At 44.5% G+C, this 17,980-nt stretch overlaps 1 protein-coding gene across 2 annotated transcripts in view; it reads right to left on the bottom strand.

Annotated features, from left to right (window-relative positions):
• The window catches only part of LOC141128607 (synaptotagmin-2-like), a 160,457-nt gene that overhangs the window by 47,950 nt on the left and 94,527 nt on the right, over positions 1 to 17,980 (bottom strand). For both annotated transcript variants that reach the window (XM_073615993.1, XM_073615995.1), the window contains exon 6: positions 16,690 to 16,857. In XM_073615993.1, coding sequence (XP_073472094.1) covers positions 16,690 to 16,857 — 168 coding nt within the window. The remainder of the gene's footprint in view (positions 1 to 16,689; positions 16,858 to 17,980) is intronic.

The following is a 17,980-nucleotide window of genomic DNA, read 5'->3' as shown; positions in this document are numbered from 1 at the left end:
TTTTATAAAAAAGAAGTAGGTTAATATGAGCTTGGGAGATAACCTCCACAATTCCCAGTATCAATCTGCTTGCTCCTCTCCACACCTACAGAAACCAAGTATATTATCAGTGGGTCCACTTTGTGATTTTGCTGATAAGTTCCAAAAAAATTCTCTAGAGGTACTCTTCTACTTTCTCCATAAGGGAAAACACAGGCAGGAAGAATGCTCATCGTTTATTAAAGGTATACATACAAGCATGAAACAGCATTGCACTCACATTTAAAAGTGCCTACTCTGCACCCAGAATGATCAGTCTTACATTTGTTATAAACACAACTCCACCTGCTGTACACAGGGTGTGAGCGTGCGTTCCACTGAATGAACGTTACGTGAATAGCTAAAGCCCAGCCCTACTGGGTCAATCCAGGATGTCATCAAAGAGCTGTATTGTTGGTTGCTACATCCTCCACTCACTAAATACAACATGAGTCTTACATGCCAACTTCAGAGTCAGAGTTTTTAAAGCTTAATTGAACAAGCTGAAGTTAGAAGCCGATTGGCTACCATTCACAGCTGCACCAGATTTTGAACTCAAGCTTTAGCAAATCAACCCCCCTGTTTCCGAAACCTTTTTTTTTGTGTTGTTGATATGCTCACCAAAATGCTAACCTTCTAGTGGTACTCCTATATACTGGGAGTATACGAACGAAAAATGAAAAAAACAACTCATAATGTGTACCAGGTTTAGGGGAATACTTGGCTATATATGTACAGCCAGTGGTCATCACAAATCCATTCCATCTCAAAGATAGTGAAGATCTTATCTCATTAGTGAGTCAGTTAACGAAAATGATAATCTTTATCACAGGGAGAGATAAAACACCAGGAGATGGCACCACACATATTGGATATATGCGGATTTGCTGTTTTGGGGCCTGACCAGAATGCGAGACGGAGAGAACGTGTGGCACTAGAGCTCCGATCCTGCATCTGTCCTTAACCCCTCTTCCAGCCTTCAGTTTCCTGCTGTGACTGCTAGCCAGTGCCCAAGCTCACCGGAGCCTCCACCACCACTTTTCCCCGTTCTGATGGCTCCGTCTAAGTCCACACGGTCCGACCTGGGTGCTTCTCACCTTGGGTGCTCCCCGCGGTGGCCATCTTGACCAGGCGTTCTCCATCAGTGGCCATGTCTGTTAGCACACAGACCTCCACAGAGCATGCAGCCGCGGACTTACCCCCTGGCACGGACATCCTGGCAGCTATAACTGCTAGGAGACTTTAACTGCCAAGATTGACTTCTTGGCAACAGACATCAGCCTAATCCGCCATGACCTAGACAAGTTCCAGTCCCAAGTCTCTGAGATGGAGGATCAAGTTTCCACAGTGGAGGACACTGTCCGGTCAGATTCCAGAGAATCAAGATACTGCAGGAGTGGGCCATAGACACAGAAAACCATCTCTGGAGGAATAACATCCACATTCTGGGTCTACCAGAATGGGCTGAAGGCACTGAACAACTCCTGACCAACTTATTCGTTTTAGACAGCATGCCGCCCACCTTCGTCGTGGAACGAGCCCACAGAGCAACCCAGCTGGTCACAGCTGCTTGGTGGTTGAAAACTGGAGCCTACCAACCCCTCCAGTTTAGTAGAGGCTGCAGTAGTGAACTCCTTGTAGGCCCTAAAATTCCTCCTATTTAGGAGGCCCTCACGCTCCATACACGTTGATCCCTTCTATGCTTACTAACCTTCGCGCTTTGGGGGCTGGACTTAAGTGCGAGAGCTACCCCAAGTTGGCAGTCTCCCCTAAGGCTCCCTTATGGCTAAACCCTACTTCGCATCGTATTTACCAGTTACTGGAACCACACGCCTGGACTAAATTTAATATCAAGACAATATCACAAGTAGTTACAAACCAACCCCTGACCCCCCTCCCCCTATCTCTACTCTCCTCTAATTATAATATCCCAGCATCCTATCATTTCCGTTATCTCCAAATCCCCCATGCCTTCCGCAGTCAGTTCTCATAATCTGCCCTAGAGTGTGTACTATCAGAGTGCACAGACAAACCCACCTCCCGGTTCTACTCCCACCTTGTTATGACATCTTTACCAGCCCTGGAGGGCCTCAGGGCCAGATGGCTATGGGAGGAATTGGATCTCGATAATGATTGGGATGATATATGGGACTTCCCCTTTTGATCCTAGTGTCTATAAGTGATCGCTTAAATCATTTTAAAATGGCCCCCCTTATATATATTTCACCCCTTACAGATTGCATAAAAAAGTAAACCAGCTCCCCCCCCCCCCCCCCCCCCGAGTGTTGGAGATGTGGGGGAGTCCCTGGAGATTTTACACATTTTTTGGACCTGCGCAGGGATTGCTAAGTTTTGGGAAGAAGTACTGTCATAAATCTGGTTAGTTCCACCTCTTTGCAACCCTAGATGTCCACCTGTGTGTCGTGTCTGGTTGATCATCTATTGCCTACAGTGGCCAGGCATACCTGGATTAACCTGCTCTTATTTTATGCTGGGAAAGCTATTGCCCTATTCCGGAAGAAACCTACCCCCTTATCTCTCCCCTTCTGGAAGCAACTGGTTAATAACAGTCTACCACTCTACAAGGATATCTATGTCAACAGAGGCTACCCCAAAAAAATATTACAGGATATGGTCAAAATGGCTGGCCGAGCCCTCTACAGCTTCTGATATGCCCACGGTGTGATGTGTCATATTTCCAGGTAATACTACTAAAAGTACCCTATAACCATAGTGTCTTCTCAGTTTTAATTGTCCATTGCTTATGTGCCTTTGTTATGGTGCTGCTATTATATACAAAGGGAGCCAGGAAGGGTGTTCTTGTTTTGCATTCTGAGTCATGTTTGCTTTTCTTATATACTTTGTTGCTAGCACTGTATAAACAATTGAATAAGGTTTATGCTTTATACAACACATCATAGGACACAGTTGCACTTCATACTATTGGATACGTTTATATCATTGGTTCAATGCTTCATATTAAGACACTTTATTATATGGTTGCACTTTATATTATTTATTAGGTAAGGTTCATACTATTTTTTTATGTGGAAGGATGGAAAGGAGTAGATCATGTTGAACTGGTTCCATGGCGTCACCAGAGGATCCACTGCAAGTGCACACGGGTTCTTGGACTAAGGGACAAACCTGTCCAGTTTGTTTTAAAATCTACAAAGCTATGTCAGGCATCCCCTTTCTGTGGCAACGAGCCTGAATTACCTTCTAGTAAAGTCCAATACCCAGATGCTGATGACGGAGAAAGTCCGCTTGACAATTTTTCACCTGCTATGTGGATGACAGACAGGACCAGAAAGTGCAGTTCTGCCTAACGGCAGATCAACTCTGCTTGCCTTTGAGTAATAGGATTTCTGGTGTCTTTTTAATGATTGATGTATTTGATTCTCTTTGCATATCCACACAAAATGGCTCTCAGCTCGAAAAGGCTGATGGTAAAACAGGCTTCCTACAACGACCAAGCACCCTTCACTGAGAGGGCATCCAGGACTGCTTTGTAGCCCGATAAGATGGCATTAGCTAAGAGAGCCTTTCACATTTTTGAAGGGGTTCTCTTATTCCAGTGCAGGGGATGAAAATCCACCACACTCTGGACAGTCTGGACTTGAGGGTCAGATGCATCGGGCAATTTGTCCCACGCTTCCAAAATGTTGAGTTACAATGGTCTGGAGCCGTATGGCACAGCCTTGAAGGAGGTAACAATTGGGCCTAAGATACTCATGCAAAGGCACAAAGTAAAGGCTTCAACTGGACCCAAAGTGTCTGGGAAGGAGAGCAAAGGAAAAGAAATTGGCCATAATACAGAAAGATTCTGGAGAGGCACTCCAATCCAGGTACTCCAATCTGTTAGATGGGTCCAAAGAAGACTTCCTCATACTGAGTATTCAACCAAAGCTCTGCAGTGTCTGTTGGATGGTGGCTAACAGAGGCAGAGAGGACTAGTTCTTTAACAGGGGATTGTCCAAGTATCCCACAACATTAATTAATTATCTGAGTGTGGAGTAGTGCCTTGGGAAGTACCATGGTCAAGACCCAGGAGGCCGATGACAGGCCACTGGAAAGGGCAACAAACTAGTAATACTGATCGTCCACTGCAAAACACAGGTAGTGCTGATGAGGCAGAAAGATAAGAATGTGCAAGTAAGCATCCTGAATGTCTATTGAAGTCAGAAATGCCCTGGAAAGAACGGAGGCAATGAGTGACCTGGCAGTTTTCATTCAAAACGTTTGAACTCATAGAAACAAGTTGAGAGTCTTCAGATCCACCATGGGCTGGACTCCTTCATTCATTTTTGGAACCGTAAAAAGGTTAAGAGTAGAAACCTTTAAAGTTGGAGAACAGCAAGCAGATCCACCCACTGTGACAGAATGAGACAGGTTTTGAAAACATAAGGCAGGGAGAAGCAGAGTGCAAAACTTTGTAGTCCCAGGCATCTCAACCACTCAAGGTCCTTCTTACAAGGGATCTCAGTCGGCCAGCATTTAAGCCAAAGAATCCTGAGTGGGAACTCATCCTGGAGAACAGGAACTTAAGGTCGTAGATGAAAGTTCTAACTGGGCATGGACTGAGGCTTCTGTTTGGATGGAACTAGGCTCTCATGCATTTATTCAAGACAATAATGGTTTAGTAAACCACTGTAAAAGCAGGCGCAGGCTACATGGTGGGGTGCACCAAGGAAAATAGCTTCAAAGAGGGCCTCTAAACTCTTGTCTAGTAGGGTGGTAAATATGGGATTATCCTCCACGGGGATGTGGGGGTCTGTTCAAACAAGAAATGGCTGGATCTACCACAGGAAATGCCCATTTACATAGGAAACTTTCATCATTAGGATACTGCTGAGCAAAGTGACTAGGAAGAGTGAAAATCCTCTCTGGATGAGGCCAATACCCATGCAGGACAGGAAGAGAGGGGGGAGAGACAGAGAGAGAGAGAGAGAGACAGACAGACAGAGAGAGAGAGAGAGGGGTTAAGGGCATGTCCCTGCAGTCTTCCGTTTTTGCCAGTGTCCAACCACTTGGAGGTAGCTACATAAAACCTAGCTGTAATAATTAAAGGTCAATCAGTACCAAGATGTTTCACACAGTCACCAGATTTAAACCTGCCTTGGAAGCATGAATAAAATTGGTGTTACAGGAAGCAGAGAAATATAATGTTATACCACAAGCTTCAGGAAGTACAGCAATGTAACCAATCTCTTTCCACACACATACATACACAAAATTATATATATATATATATATATATATATATATATATATATATATATATATATATATATATATATATATATATATATATATATATATATATATATATATATATATATATATACATACACATACATAAACACACGTGGGTACACCACTCACATTTTTGTAAATATTTTATTCTATCTTATCATGTGACAACACTGAAGAAATTACACTACACTACATGTAAAGTAGTGAGTGTACAGCTTGTATAACAGTGTAAATGTGCTGTCCCCTCAAAATAACTCAACACACAGCCATTAATGTCTAAACCGTTGGCAACAAAAGTGAGTACACCGCTAAGTAAAAATGTCTAAATTGGGACCAATTAGTCATTTTCCCTCCCAATTGGGCCCAATTAGCCATTTCCCTCCCCGGTGTCATGCGACTCAGTGTTACAAGGTCTCAGGCACCTCATGGCAAAAAACTCTGAGGATCTAAAAAAAAAAAAGAACTGTTGCTCTACATAAAGATGGCCTAGGCTATATGAATATTGCCAAGACCCTGAAACCTAGCTGCAGCATGGTGGCCAAGACCATACAGTGGTTTAATAGGACAGGTTTCACTCAGAACAGGCCTCGCCATGGTTGACCAAAGAAGTTGAGTGCACATGCTCAGCGTCATATCCAGAGGTTGTCTTTGGGAAATAGACGTATGAGTGCTGCCAGCATTGCTGCAGAGGTTGAAGGGGTGGGGGGTCAGCCTGTCAGTGCTCAGACCATACGCCGCACACTGCATCAAATTGATCTGCATGGCTGTCGTCCCAGAAGGAAGCCTCTTCTAAAGATGATGCACAAGAATGCCCACAGTTTGCTGAAGACAAGTAGACTAAGGACATGGATTACTGGAACTGTCCTGTGGTCTGATGAGACCAAGATAAAACTTATTTGGTTCAGATGGTGTCAAGCATGTGTGGCGGCAACCAGGTGAGAAGTACAAAGACAAGTGTGTCTTGCCTACAGCCAAGCATGGTGGTGGGAGTGTCATGGTCTGGAGTTGCATGAGTGCTGCTGGCCCTGGGGAGCTACAGTTCATTGAGGGAACCACGAATGCCAACATGTACTGTGACATACTGAAGCAGAGCATGATCCCCCTCCCTTCACAGACTGGGCCACAGGGCAATATTCCAACATAACGACCCCAAAACACACCTCCAAGACGACCATTGCCTTGCTAAAGAAGTTGAGGGTAAAAGGTGATGGACTGGCCAAGCATGTCTCCAGACCTAAACACTATTGAGCATCAGTGGCAACCTGTGAAGCTCTGGTGAACTCCATGCCCGAGAGGGTTAAGGCAGTGCTGGAAAATAATGGTGGCCACACAAATTATTAACACTTTGGGCCCAAGTAGGACATTTTCACTTAGGGGTCTACTCACTTTTGTTGCCAGCGGTTTAGACATTAATGGCTGTGTGTTGAGTTATTTTGAGGGGACAATAAATTTGTGGCAAAGTGTAATTTCTTCAGTGTTGTCACATTAAAAGATATAATAAAATATTTACAAAAACATGAGGGGTGTACTCACTTCTGTGTGTATAATATTAGATAGATATATATATATATATATCTATCTATCTATAATGTATGTATATACAGTGGGGACAGAAAGTATTCAGACCCCCTTACATTTTTCACTCTGCTATATTGCAGTCATTAAAAATCATTTAAGTTCATTTTCTTTCCTTATTAATGTACACACAGCACAACATATTGACAGAAAAACACAGAATTGTTGACATTTTTGCAGATTTATTAAAAAAGAAAAACTGAAATATCACATGGTTCTAAGTATTCATACCCTTTGCTGTGACACGCATATATTTAACTCATGTGCTTTCCATTTCTTCTGATCATCCTTGAGATGGTTCTACACCTTCATTTGAGTCCAGCTGTGTTTGATTATTCTAATTGAACTTGATTAGGAAAGCCACACACCTGTCTATATAAGACCTTACAGCTCACAGTGCATGTCAGAGCAAATGAGAATCATGAGGTCTGCCTGAAGAGCTCAGAGACAGAATTGTGGCAAAGCACAGATCTGGCCAAGGTTGCAAAAAATTTCTGCTGCTCTTAAGGTTCCTGAGAGCACAGTGGCTTCCATAATCCTTAAATGGAAGACATTTGGGACAACCAGAACCCTTCCTAGAGCTGGCCGTCCGGCCAAACTGAGCTATCGGGGGAGAAGAGCCTTGGTGAGAGAGGTAAAGAAGAACCCAAAGATCACTGTGACTGAGCTCCAGAGATGCAGTCGGGAGATGGGAGAAAGTTATAGAAAGTCAACCATCACTGCAGCCCTCCACCAGTTGGGGCTTTATGGCAGAGTGGAAGACTCTCCTCAGTGCAAGACACATGAAAGCCCGCATGGAGTTTGCTAAAAAAACATCTGAAGGACTCCAAGATGGTGATACGAGACCAAGATAGAACTTTCTGGCCTTAATTCTAAGCGGTATGTGTGGAGAAAACCAGGCACTGCTCATCACCTGTCCAATACAGTCCCAACAGTGAAGCATGGTGGTGGCAACATCATGCTGTGGGGGCCAGGACGACTGGTTGCAATCGAGGGAAAGATGAATGGGGCCAAGTACAGGAATATCCTGGACGAAAACCTTCTCCAGAGTGCTCAGGACCTCGGACTGGGCCAAAGGTTTACCTTCCAACAAGACAATAACCCTAAGCACACAGCTAAAATAACAAAGGAGTGGCTTCACAACAACGTTGTGACTGTTCTTGAATCGCCCAGCCAGAGCCCTGACTTAAACCCAATTGAGCATCTCTGGAGAGACCTAAAAATGGCTGTCCACCAACGTTTACCATCCAACCTGACAGAACTGGAGAGGATCTGCAAGGAGGAATGGCAGAGGATCCCCAAATCCAGGTGAGAAAAACGTGTTGCATCTTTCCCAAAAAGACTCATGGCTGTATTAGATCAAAAGGGTGCTTCTACTAAATACTGAGCAAAGGGTCTGAATACTTAGGACCATGTGATATTTCAGTTTTTCTTTTTTAATAAATCTGAAAAAATGTCAACAATTCTGAGTTTTTCTGTCAATATGGGGTGCTGTGTGTACATTAATGAGGAAAAAAAGGAATGATTTTAGCAAATAGCTGCAATATAACAGAGTGAAAAATTTAAGGGGGTCTGAATACTTTCCATCCCCACTGTATGTGTGTGTGTGTATATATATATATATATATATATATATATATATATATATATATATATATATATATATACACACACACACACACACACACACACACACACACACACACACACACAATTCTCTAGAGTTCCATTTTAAAAACAGTTAGCCATCTGAATCTGAATGCTTGCCACCATTCTAAGCCTGAAAGTTACCCTTCAAGATGTTTACCTATAATAATCATTTGGCCCTTTGATTTAATGTTAATCTATGGCAAGGAATAACTAAGACCTTAAAAGAGAAGTTCACCCTTTTTTTCAATAAATAAATGCATTTTTGAAAGGTAACAAAATGTGCATTTATTAATTGTCTTTACTAGGAGCCTGCAATGCAGGACTCTTGTAGAACGTCTGTGTACCTAGTACAAGCAGGCAGTTACATACTGACAGGAAGAAACAATTAAGCCCTCATGCACACAGGCTGTTAAAAAAACGTTATGAAAACGCCAGTATTTTAGCAGTGACTTTTTTCAGCGTTTTTGTAATAGCGTTTTTGAGCATTTTTCCGCATTAGCGTTTTTGAGCGTTTTTTTTTTTTCAAATATTTTTTTTTTTTTTTCAATGGATCAAAAACGCTAAAAAACGTTGGTGAATGACGTTTTTGAGCGTTTTTCAGCGTTAGAGCGTTTTTACAGCTGAAAAACGTCTCTCAGAACCCACTGGTCCTGGGTTTTTTTTACAGCTTAAAAACGCCTATGCTACTTGCAGCTCAAAAACGCCTAGGTGGGCATGAAGCCATAGACTAACATAGACAGGCCTTTTTAAGCTGCAAAAAAAGCTCAAAAAAGCAGCTGTAAAAACGTCCGTGTGCATGAGGACTTACTATCTAGAGCACTCAACAGCGACCTGGAAGTTCAATGAGAACTACAAGCCGACACCCGCAAAGGCTGTCAGTACTTGTAATTCTCCATTCACAGAACTTTGAATGATGCGGCTCACTGTCCCTACAGTCAATGAATCAGGAAGACGCTGCAGCAGTGGGAACATATTCTTTAAATCTTTCGCTGCAAGGTCTGTACAGCGTATGGACCTACAGCACTGCTTCAAGCTGGCCAGGTCCGTACAGTATACAGACCTGCATTCCTACTTCTGCTATAAGCTCATGGTCACTTCCGTGACCATTAACTTTTTACAGAACTGTTCAGCAGACTCTGCTGAACAAACCAATAGCTCTGATCAGTGGATGTCAATCTGCTGATCAGAGCTATTCACCTAAAATGGTCGGAATTCCCTCCTCCTCCTTCCAAAAAAATTGTAAAAAACAAATTTCTTCATCAGTTTAGGCCAATATGTAAATAGAATGAACTTCTGCGCTACTAATAATGAATAAATGTATGAAAAAATATTTACGGTTGCTGCTAGACACCAACTGTTATTAGCAGGAAAAGTGAAAAAATAATATCACACATTTACTAATGATTACCTAGCAATAGGAACAATAAGAGAACAGTGACCGCTAGTGGGTGTAGTAAATATGACACTTAGAACTTTGATAAAGTCACATGTGCGGTGATGAAAAGTGTCAGGGCAGGGCTTGTGACGTTATTGCATTGTCCTAAGAAGTATACGATCACCCAGGAGGGCAGCAGGGCCGAGGACTTGCGGATGCTTCCGTAACCCCAGGGATTGATCTGTATATGTCTAAGTTCATCACCTGTATGTACCAAGGCTAGTGCATTTTTAAATGTGTGGAACAATTGTATGTTTTTTTATTAAACTACATTTACAGTACTACACTATGTTAGTTTCTTCTTTACCCATATGTTGCCATCACCCATGAGAGACCACGCTTGTAGGAGCCCATTGATGGGAGCTTAAAAAGACATCTCGGATTGTGACCCCGAGAGGGGAAGGTGCTACCAGGCCTAATTGGGGGCCATTCTGGGAGAAAAGCGCATAGTGTGAGTGGTGGAGGGTCCACTTGGTGTTTGTCACTTTTTTCCATCTGTCACTTACTTGCCATCTATTCACGTTTGGATACCTTGCAAGTTGCACCTGATCATAAGAAGATTGCACTTATCATATGGACTTTGTTCTGTTTTTATATAAAGTTCTAAGTGTCATATTTACTACTCCCACTAGGGGTCACTGTTGTACACTAATTGTTCATATTGCTAGGTAATTATTATTATCATCATTATACAGGATTTATATAGCGCCAACAGTTTGCGCAGCGCTTTACAACATGAGGGCAGACAGTACACTTACAATACAATTCACAACAGGAGGAATCAGAGGGCCCTGCTTGTTAGAGCTTACAGTATATGTGTGATACAAGATAGCGTGTCATCTTTTTACATTTTTAGGCCAATATGTATTCTTCTACATATTTTTGGTAAAAAAAAAAAAATCACAATAAGCTTATATTGTTCGGTTTGCGCAAAAGTTATAGCGTCTACAAAATAGGGAATATATGACATTTTTATTATAACATTTTTTTTACTAGTGATCAGTGACTTTCAGTGGGATGGCGACATTGCGGTGGACAAATCGGACACCTTTGGATAGTTTTTTGGGACCAGTGAGATTATTACTTTGATCAGAGCTAAAAATAGCCACTGAACACTGTATAAATGACACTGGCAGGGAAGGGGTTAATACTAGGGGGAGATCAAGGGGTTAAGTGTTCCCTAGGGAGGTGTTTCTAACGAGGGGTGGGGGGGGTGTACTGACTGGAGGAGGAGAGAGATCGCTGTTCCTGATCACTAGGAACAGATTATCTCTCTCTACTCCGCTGTCAGAACAGGGATCTGTTTGTTTACATTGACAGATCCCCATTCTGGCTCTGTGTGGAGCGATCGCGGATGTCTGGCGGACATCACGGCTGCCGGCCGCGTGCATCCGCTCCGGCGACACGGCGCGCGCACGCCTGCTTTAGCTATTAAAAGGGGCTGACGTACAGCTACGGCAATCCTGTGTGGGTTAAAACAGGCACACACTTTAGTATGCCCCATGTGTACTAAATGTGTAATTTAGCAGGAACGGTTTTTATGTTGTGTTCATGATGAACTATTGCGGGGCCTAAAAAATCAGCAGCCCTCATTCTAGGGCATGTGCTTTCAGAAAATGTATTGTTTGGGAAGCCTTTTCCAAATTCTGTGTACATTAAAAATTACATTTCATTATGTTAATAGACAAAAGAATAATTCCTTCAATGATCTACCTCAGGGTCACATCAGGGTAAAAAGCCACTGCGCATCTGCATGTTTTCAACCAACTTACCATGTCCTTGAGGGTGCATTTATATCTGTGTGTTGCATTAAGGCAGCCCAGCACGAAAAAATGTGATTTTTGTACTCGCTGTAAAATCCATTTTTCTGAGTTTGACTGACACAGCGCCTCCTTAATCTTGAACATTGGGTTATATCGCCTCCGCAGGAGTAGGATTAGGCGTCTGGCTAAAAACGTCTGGCTACGCCCAGTCAGTAAGACCCCCTCCCTGGTCTAGGTATTCAGTTTAGTAGCAAGCAGTAATAGAAGTATCAAAAACTCCACAGAGGTGTGGGTGAGGTCCGTCGATGAACTCAGAGAAATGGATTTTACGGTGAGTACAAAAATGTTCTCTTTAGTTCATCGACGGACACAGCGCCTCCTTAATCTTGACCATTGGGACGTCCAAAGGCAGTGCCAAAGAAAAATGAGGGGGTTGACAAAATAACCCAAGGCTAACCACAAGAGCCCTAACCAGGACACAAGAGCCTTAACCGGGTCACAGGAGCCCCATCTGAAATAAAACATTTTTAAAGAATAAAACACCCCTCAAGAGGGAACCCCCCTCTTAAACAGCAGCCTGCAAAACCTTGCGGCCAAAAGAAGCATCCGCAGATGCAAAAATATCTACCTTTTTTAGTTGAAGGTATGCACTGACAACCAAGTGGCTGCCTTACAAAACCTGTGATATTGACGCTTGATGACGGAAGGCCCAAGAAGTACTAAGCGCCCGAGTAGAATGCGCCATGACAGAGAATGGAATAGGCCTGAGTCACAGTCTGTCTGATCCATCTGACCTCCGGAAGGACTCAGTGGCTGCCAAATACACCCCAATCGCCCAAATCGCACGAACCACATCCAAGGTATGCAAAGCAAATTCCTTGGGATGAGCCAGCTTGGGACACAAGGACGGCAACACAATGTCCTCATTCAAATGAAGCCACATGCCGGACTCCTTGAATGAAGGGATAAACTTAAGAATGAGTGGCTAGGGGTCGCTGAAAGAAGACTGCTAAGGCAGACACCTGGCCCTTGATGGTGCTCAAAAACTACTAACCTGGTCAGCATTCACTCCAGAGTTAGACCCAGGTAGCCTAATTTCCTGGACAGGGCTAGAGGGGACCTTGAGTAGCTTGGACATCACCCAAACCTTTACAGGAATTATACCCACACAAGGAGACACAGGGCCCCCCCCCCTCCCCCAAGTGGACAAATACTATCCCCCTTCTTTGGTACCCCCGAAAGGTTCAATTCGTGGACCCCCTTGACGCTCACAAAGGAGATCCATGAATCTGGAAACCAGTGAAGATGTCCCCCCACCCCAGCAATGGGTGAGGGCAGACCTTCACGCTGAAGGAGTCTGGTTAGTGGATACGGAGAAGCCTGCTCTAGGCTTACCAAACCAAGATTGCTTGGAACTTCCTGGGGAAGACTTGAGGGATCTGTTTCCTTTATCTGCAGTCCTGGGAGCCTGGACGAATTTCTTATGGGCTGAGAAGGAAGGCCACCTGTCTGCGACGAGGCTCCTTCCCTTTCCTAGATTGAGGCAGGAAGGTACTCCTTCCCCCTGTTACACCCTCAATGATGTCATCCAGGGTAGCCCCAAACAGGCAGTCGCCTTGAAAGTGCAGTTCAATGAGAGCTTTTTTAGAGACTTGGTCTGCCGACCAATTCTTAAGCCACAGCACACGTCTAAACACCACCGCTGAAACAGAAAGTAACAAGTGCATCCACCATTGCTTTTTCACTCGCTGCTGAGACCGCAGAGGACTCATCCTCACTATCGGATAGTCCAGAGGGCAAGATATTAAACCCCCCTGGACGGGCCACATCTCCGGCGGCATCAGGCTCAGAATCAGATGAGACAGACTGAGCAGGGGAAGGCGGGGGACGCTTCTTCCTGGGTCTTTGCCCACATGCTACTTCCACCTGGCATACCAATGACTCAAGAACCGCCGTCAGCGCAACCATGAGAAACTGGGGTTCCGAGGGACCTGCCACCTCCATGAGGGGATCAGTGGGTGAGATGTGACCCTGAGGCTCCATAGGGAAGAGGACCCTGTAGTACAAAGGAACTTTGACACCACTAAGGGACACCCCAATGACCAGGATACCTATCAGCAGAGAGGGAGATACACAAGGACCCCCAAAGACTCACCCTACCAAACGGAGGAGAGCCGCAATTGGGACCCAGCAACACCAATGTCGGCGTCCATTTCATATATTCTGGGACAGGTAGAGAAGCATAGAGGAGGAAGAGGAGGAGCTCTGGCATCTCCATGAGGTTCCGGCCATCTCTAGCGTCTAACTAGACTAACGAAAAATGGGCACCGTGCCATCATCAGCTACACAAACATGGCCGCTGGCCAGAGACCAGCCAGACCAGGGGAAAATGGCCGCCGTGATGTCTTCGGACCACCCAAACATAGCCGCCAGCCGTTTGACATGCTGAAGCATGCTGCCTGGAACCTCTCTGTGCCTTCAACATCGCTGCATCCTCTGCAAGGGGACCCCTTTCCAAAAAAGTACTGTACTCCACCAGGCAGGGTGATCATTTAAGAGGACACCACTGTGCACTCTGCACCGCTGTGCTCTCTGCACTTGGACCCCCAAACTGCACACTACCTCACACACAGCAGGGCATGCCCCTAGGGGTCTTTGCTTTACCCTCTGCACTGGAACCCCCCATACCACCAGGGCAGGACACACACCACCCAGATGGGGAATGGCTGGGGAGACCCACAGGGGTCTCTGCTGCCTGCCCTGGAACGCCCACCAATCCGTGGGGGGGGGGGAATCCAGTTTAACCAAGGGACTTTAGGATAGGAGGAGGGATCAAGCATGCAGGTCCGACCATCCTTGGAGGGTACCCGCGTCCACCCCAAACCACTCAAAGGGGAAAAGAGGGGACTGTACTTACCGATCCATGGTGTGGGTGACCCTCCAGACAGAACTTCTCACCACCGAAGTGGGGGGCTGTCAGCCAAGGGACTGCTGCGACTCGGACCAGAGCCTGTTCGTATGCGACCCTGCGAGACGTTTAACCTGCTCTGTCTGTTGAGGCTATGTCGCGGCTGACCTAGCACATAGCTGCGGTCTGCACACGCTCGCTGACTGGACTGGGGAGACCAGTGGATCTAGATTATCCAGCCCATTGCCCAGCCCGGCAGTTGATTGCAGATCTTCCAGGAGAAAATGCATGGAAGACAAAGCGAAAAAGTAAAATTTGCTAGGACCAAAAGATCACAGCAAGGAGCTAGGTCCTGACTAGACAGAAATAAACTGAATACCTAGAGCAGGGAGGGGGTTATATACTGACTGGGGACAGCCCATGGGCGTAGCCAAGTGTTTTTTGTTCTGCCTAGTCCTACTCCTGCGGAGGCAATAAAACAAGATTCAAGATTAAGGAGGCGCTGTGTCCGTCGATGAACGAAAGAGAAATGGGGGCATGCTAAATTTTTACCAATGCAGCACATCACAGCACACAATAATATGAATCTGCAATCCAGCCTTAAAGCGGAGGTCTGCCCAAAAAAATTATTAAAAGCCAGTAGCTACTGCAGCTGCTGGCTTTTAATAATAGGACACTTACCTGTCCTGAAGTCCAGCGATGTCGGCACTGCAGCTGATGTTTCCATCAGCTGTCGGGTGTTGCCGCCGCCATTGCGGCTAAGGAAACCCACGCCGGGAACCCTGCTGCTCATGCGTGAGGCCCCACTCCTCTCTCTTACTGGCCCGGCGACAGGGGGAGGAGGAGGGAGCCCCACAGTGACGTCATGGGCTGCGCCGAGGAATTACGGTAGTGGGAACAGGAGACAAATGAGCGGAAGTTTCACTTTTGGGTGGAACTCCGCTTAAAGGTATAAGCTGTGTTATAAGTCTTCAGTGGCATTTGTTGCCAACACTTGCTTCAATGGACTGCTCAGCTAAGGGTATACCCGTTTTATAATTTAAGGCCACCAGTTACTTTTTATTCACAAGATTTAAAGGGGATCTCCAGGTTTTAGTGAAGTTTAACCACTTAACCTCCGGGAAAGTTTAACCCCCTTCATAACGAGAGCATTTTTTGCTATCCAGCACCACGCTACTGTATAATATAATAAATTACCCTGAACCAACGGACAGAATAATGTTAACAAATCGTAAAAAGAAAATGTAAAAATATACAGTAGGAAGCTTCCTGAAGGATGTCCAGTCAGGATGAAACACATTGAGGTGGTGCATCCCCAAGTGCTATGTCACTTCTGGTGACGCTACATCCTGTCGTGGGAATGCGCGCCGTTATGGTTCACGGAGCGGTGGTGGCCATCTTCCACAAGCAGCATTGATTACACCTAGAGCTGGTTTAAGGTACAAATGCTGTACAAGCGAGTGCAAAAAAAAACATATGCCATGTGTAGTTCAATAAAAGTCAGCTGCTTTGTGCAATTAAACTCTCTCCATGGCAGTGTATATGAGATTAGGAAGATTTGAATTACTGAATTCCAGGCTGTGCAGCTGGTGCAAATCTAACAGGATTTGAGACAAAAGGCACAGTTTGACCTAACATTTGGAGGTCAAAACATTGTGGTGAGTGCAAGTCTCTGTGGGGACACCTTGAGCACATCTGGATATTGAAGCTTGGCACATGTTTTTGCCCATAGGAGCATGGGCACTTCTTTATGGCTGTTTGATCACAAGCAGCATGGTCACTTTGCTTACTGGACTATTTCACTTTTACTTATTTGATATATCCCATGGCTTCACAAATTAGCCACAATGTTTATATCATTTATATGTATGGTTTTGAAATATATTAATGGTGTAATTAATCACAGGCACACATATATTATCACTTAGTTCAGCAGTGCAGTTTATTTATATACATTAACTGTGCTATTTTAACTGGCAATTGCACAGTCAGGCAACACTGTACCCAAACAAAATTTATATCATAAAGGCTGATGAGAGACACATTTCCCCCAAAAAGTTTGGGATCCATTTGCTTTAACTCACCTCTTCCTTTTCTGCACTCTGCAGGTCTCTCCATTCTTCAATTGGCTGACCAAGGTCTACTGTATTCATGGGGACTTTCACCTCTCCAATGATGTCATGTTTAGAGAAGCGATCAAAGTCATATATGGTCATAACCAGGGTTTTTCCACCAAGCTCCTGATATGGAATCTATAACAATATACAAAATGTTAGGGAAACTTTATTTTTACTAGGATTAGAAATGAATGCTGATACTTCTTCCTAATACACAGTGCATGATTTAATTGTTTTACTCGTGTATGGTTTGATCGATCTTTGAAAATGTCAGAAGCACATTAAAAATTAAGTTTTAATGCATGCACTGAAGTTACAAAGTTTATTCCTTCAATAAAGCAAAAATACAACTTAATTTTTCTATACCCCTAAAGTGCAACTTCATTTGTGGCAGAACTTTGTAGGACTGATACTCTGGGGGAGAGTTACTAAAACTGGTGCACACAGAATCTGGTGCAGCTTTGCATAGTAACCAATAAGCTTCTAACTTCAGCTCGTACAATTAAGCTTTGCCAATAAAAACTAGAAGCTGATTGGTTACTATGCACAGCTGCACCAGATTCTGTGTGCACTAGTTTTAGTAGATATCTTGCTGTAAATGCATGTCTCCGGATGGCTATACTACTGCCTCAGCCCTCTGGAGACATGCATTTACAGGAAGAGAAAATGTGACACCAATGATTTCTGCTTGCTCAAGACAAAAACTGGCCATACACAGATCAAACTTTGTCTGATTCCTGTTGATCTGGCCATAATTCACTCTGCAACAAAAGTTAACATGGATTACAATGAGATGCAGGTAGTATTTGGATATTCTTATGGGTATTGGCTTTCAGAATACAAGAAGCTGGAAGGTGAAATCCCTCCATTCATGCTGTTTAGCGTGTACAGCTGTGGCAGCCCATCCATAGGGGGCGCAGAGGCACCGCCCCCCCCAAGCTAGTCGCAAAAAAAAAGGTTCTTTTAAGTGCACTGTGTTTGGGCGCCAGACACAGTGCACTTTGGGAAGCGTGAAGTCAATGCAATCACCTGATTGCAGACGAGACGCTCCATTTGCAGGGATTTTGGCTGCATTGTGGCGCAATGCAGTGTGCCTCTACACTCCTTCATTCTTATCTTTTTTTGATTGGCACTGACGTGAGAGATGGGCGGAGCTTTCCCTCGGAGCGGCGCCTCACTTTCAGTTTCTCTGTGCCAGTGAGAAACCAGAAGTGAAGTGAATATTATCTTGGTAATCCCTGTGTATTGTATGTATGTG

Source organism: Aquarana catesbeiana, linkage group LG02, assembly GCF_042186555.1.
Source record: "Aquarana catesbeiana isolate 2022-GZ linkage group LG02, ASM4218655v1, whole genome shotgun sequence".
NCBI classification, from domain to species: Eukaryota; Metazoa; Chordata; class Amphibia; order Anura; family Ranidae; genus Aquarana; species Aquarana catesbeiana.
Note: the sequence above shows the minus strand (reverse complement) of the source record. Positions and strands in the feature narration are given on the sequence as shown.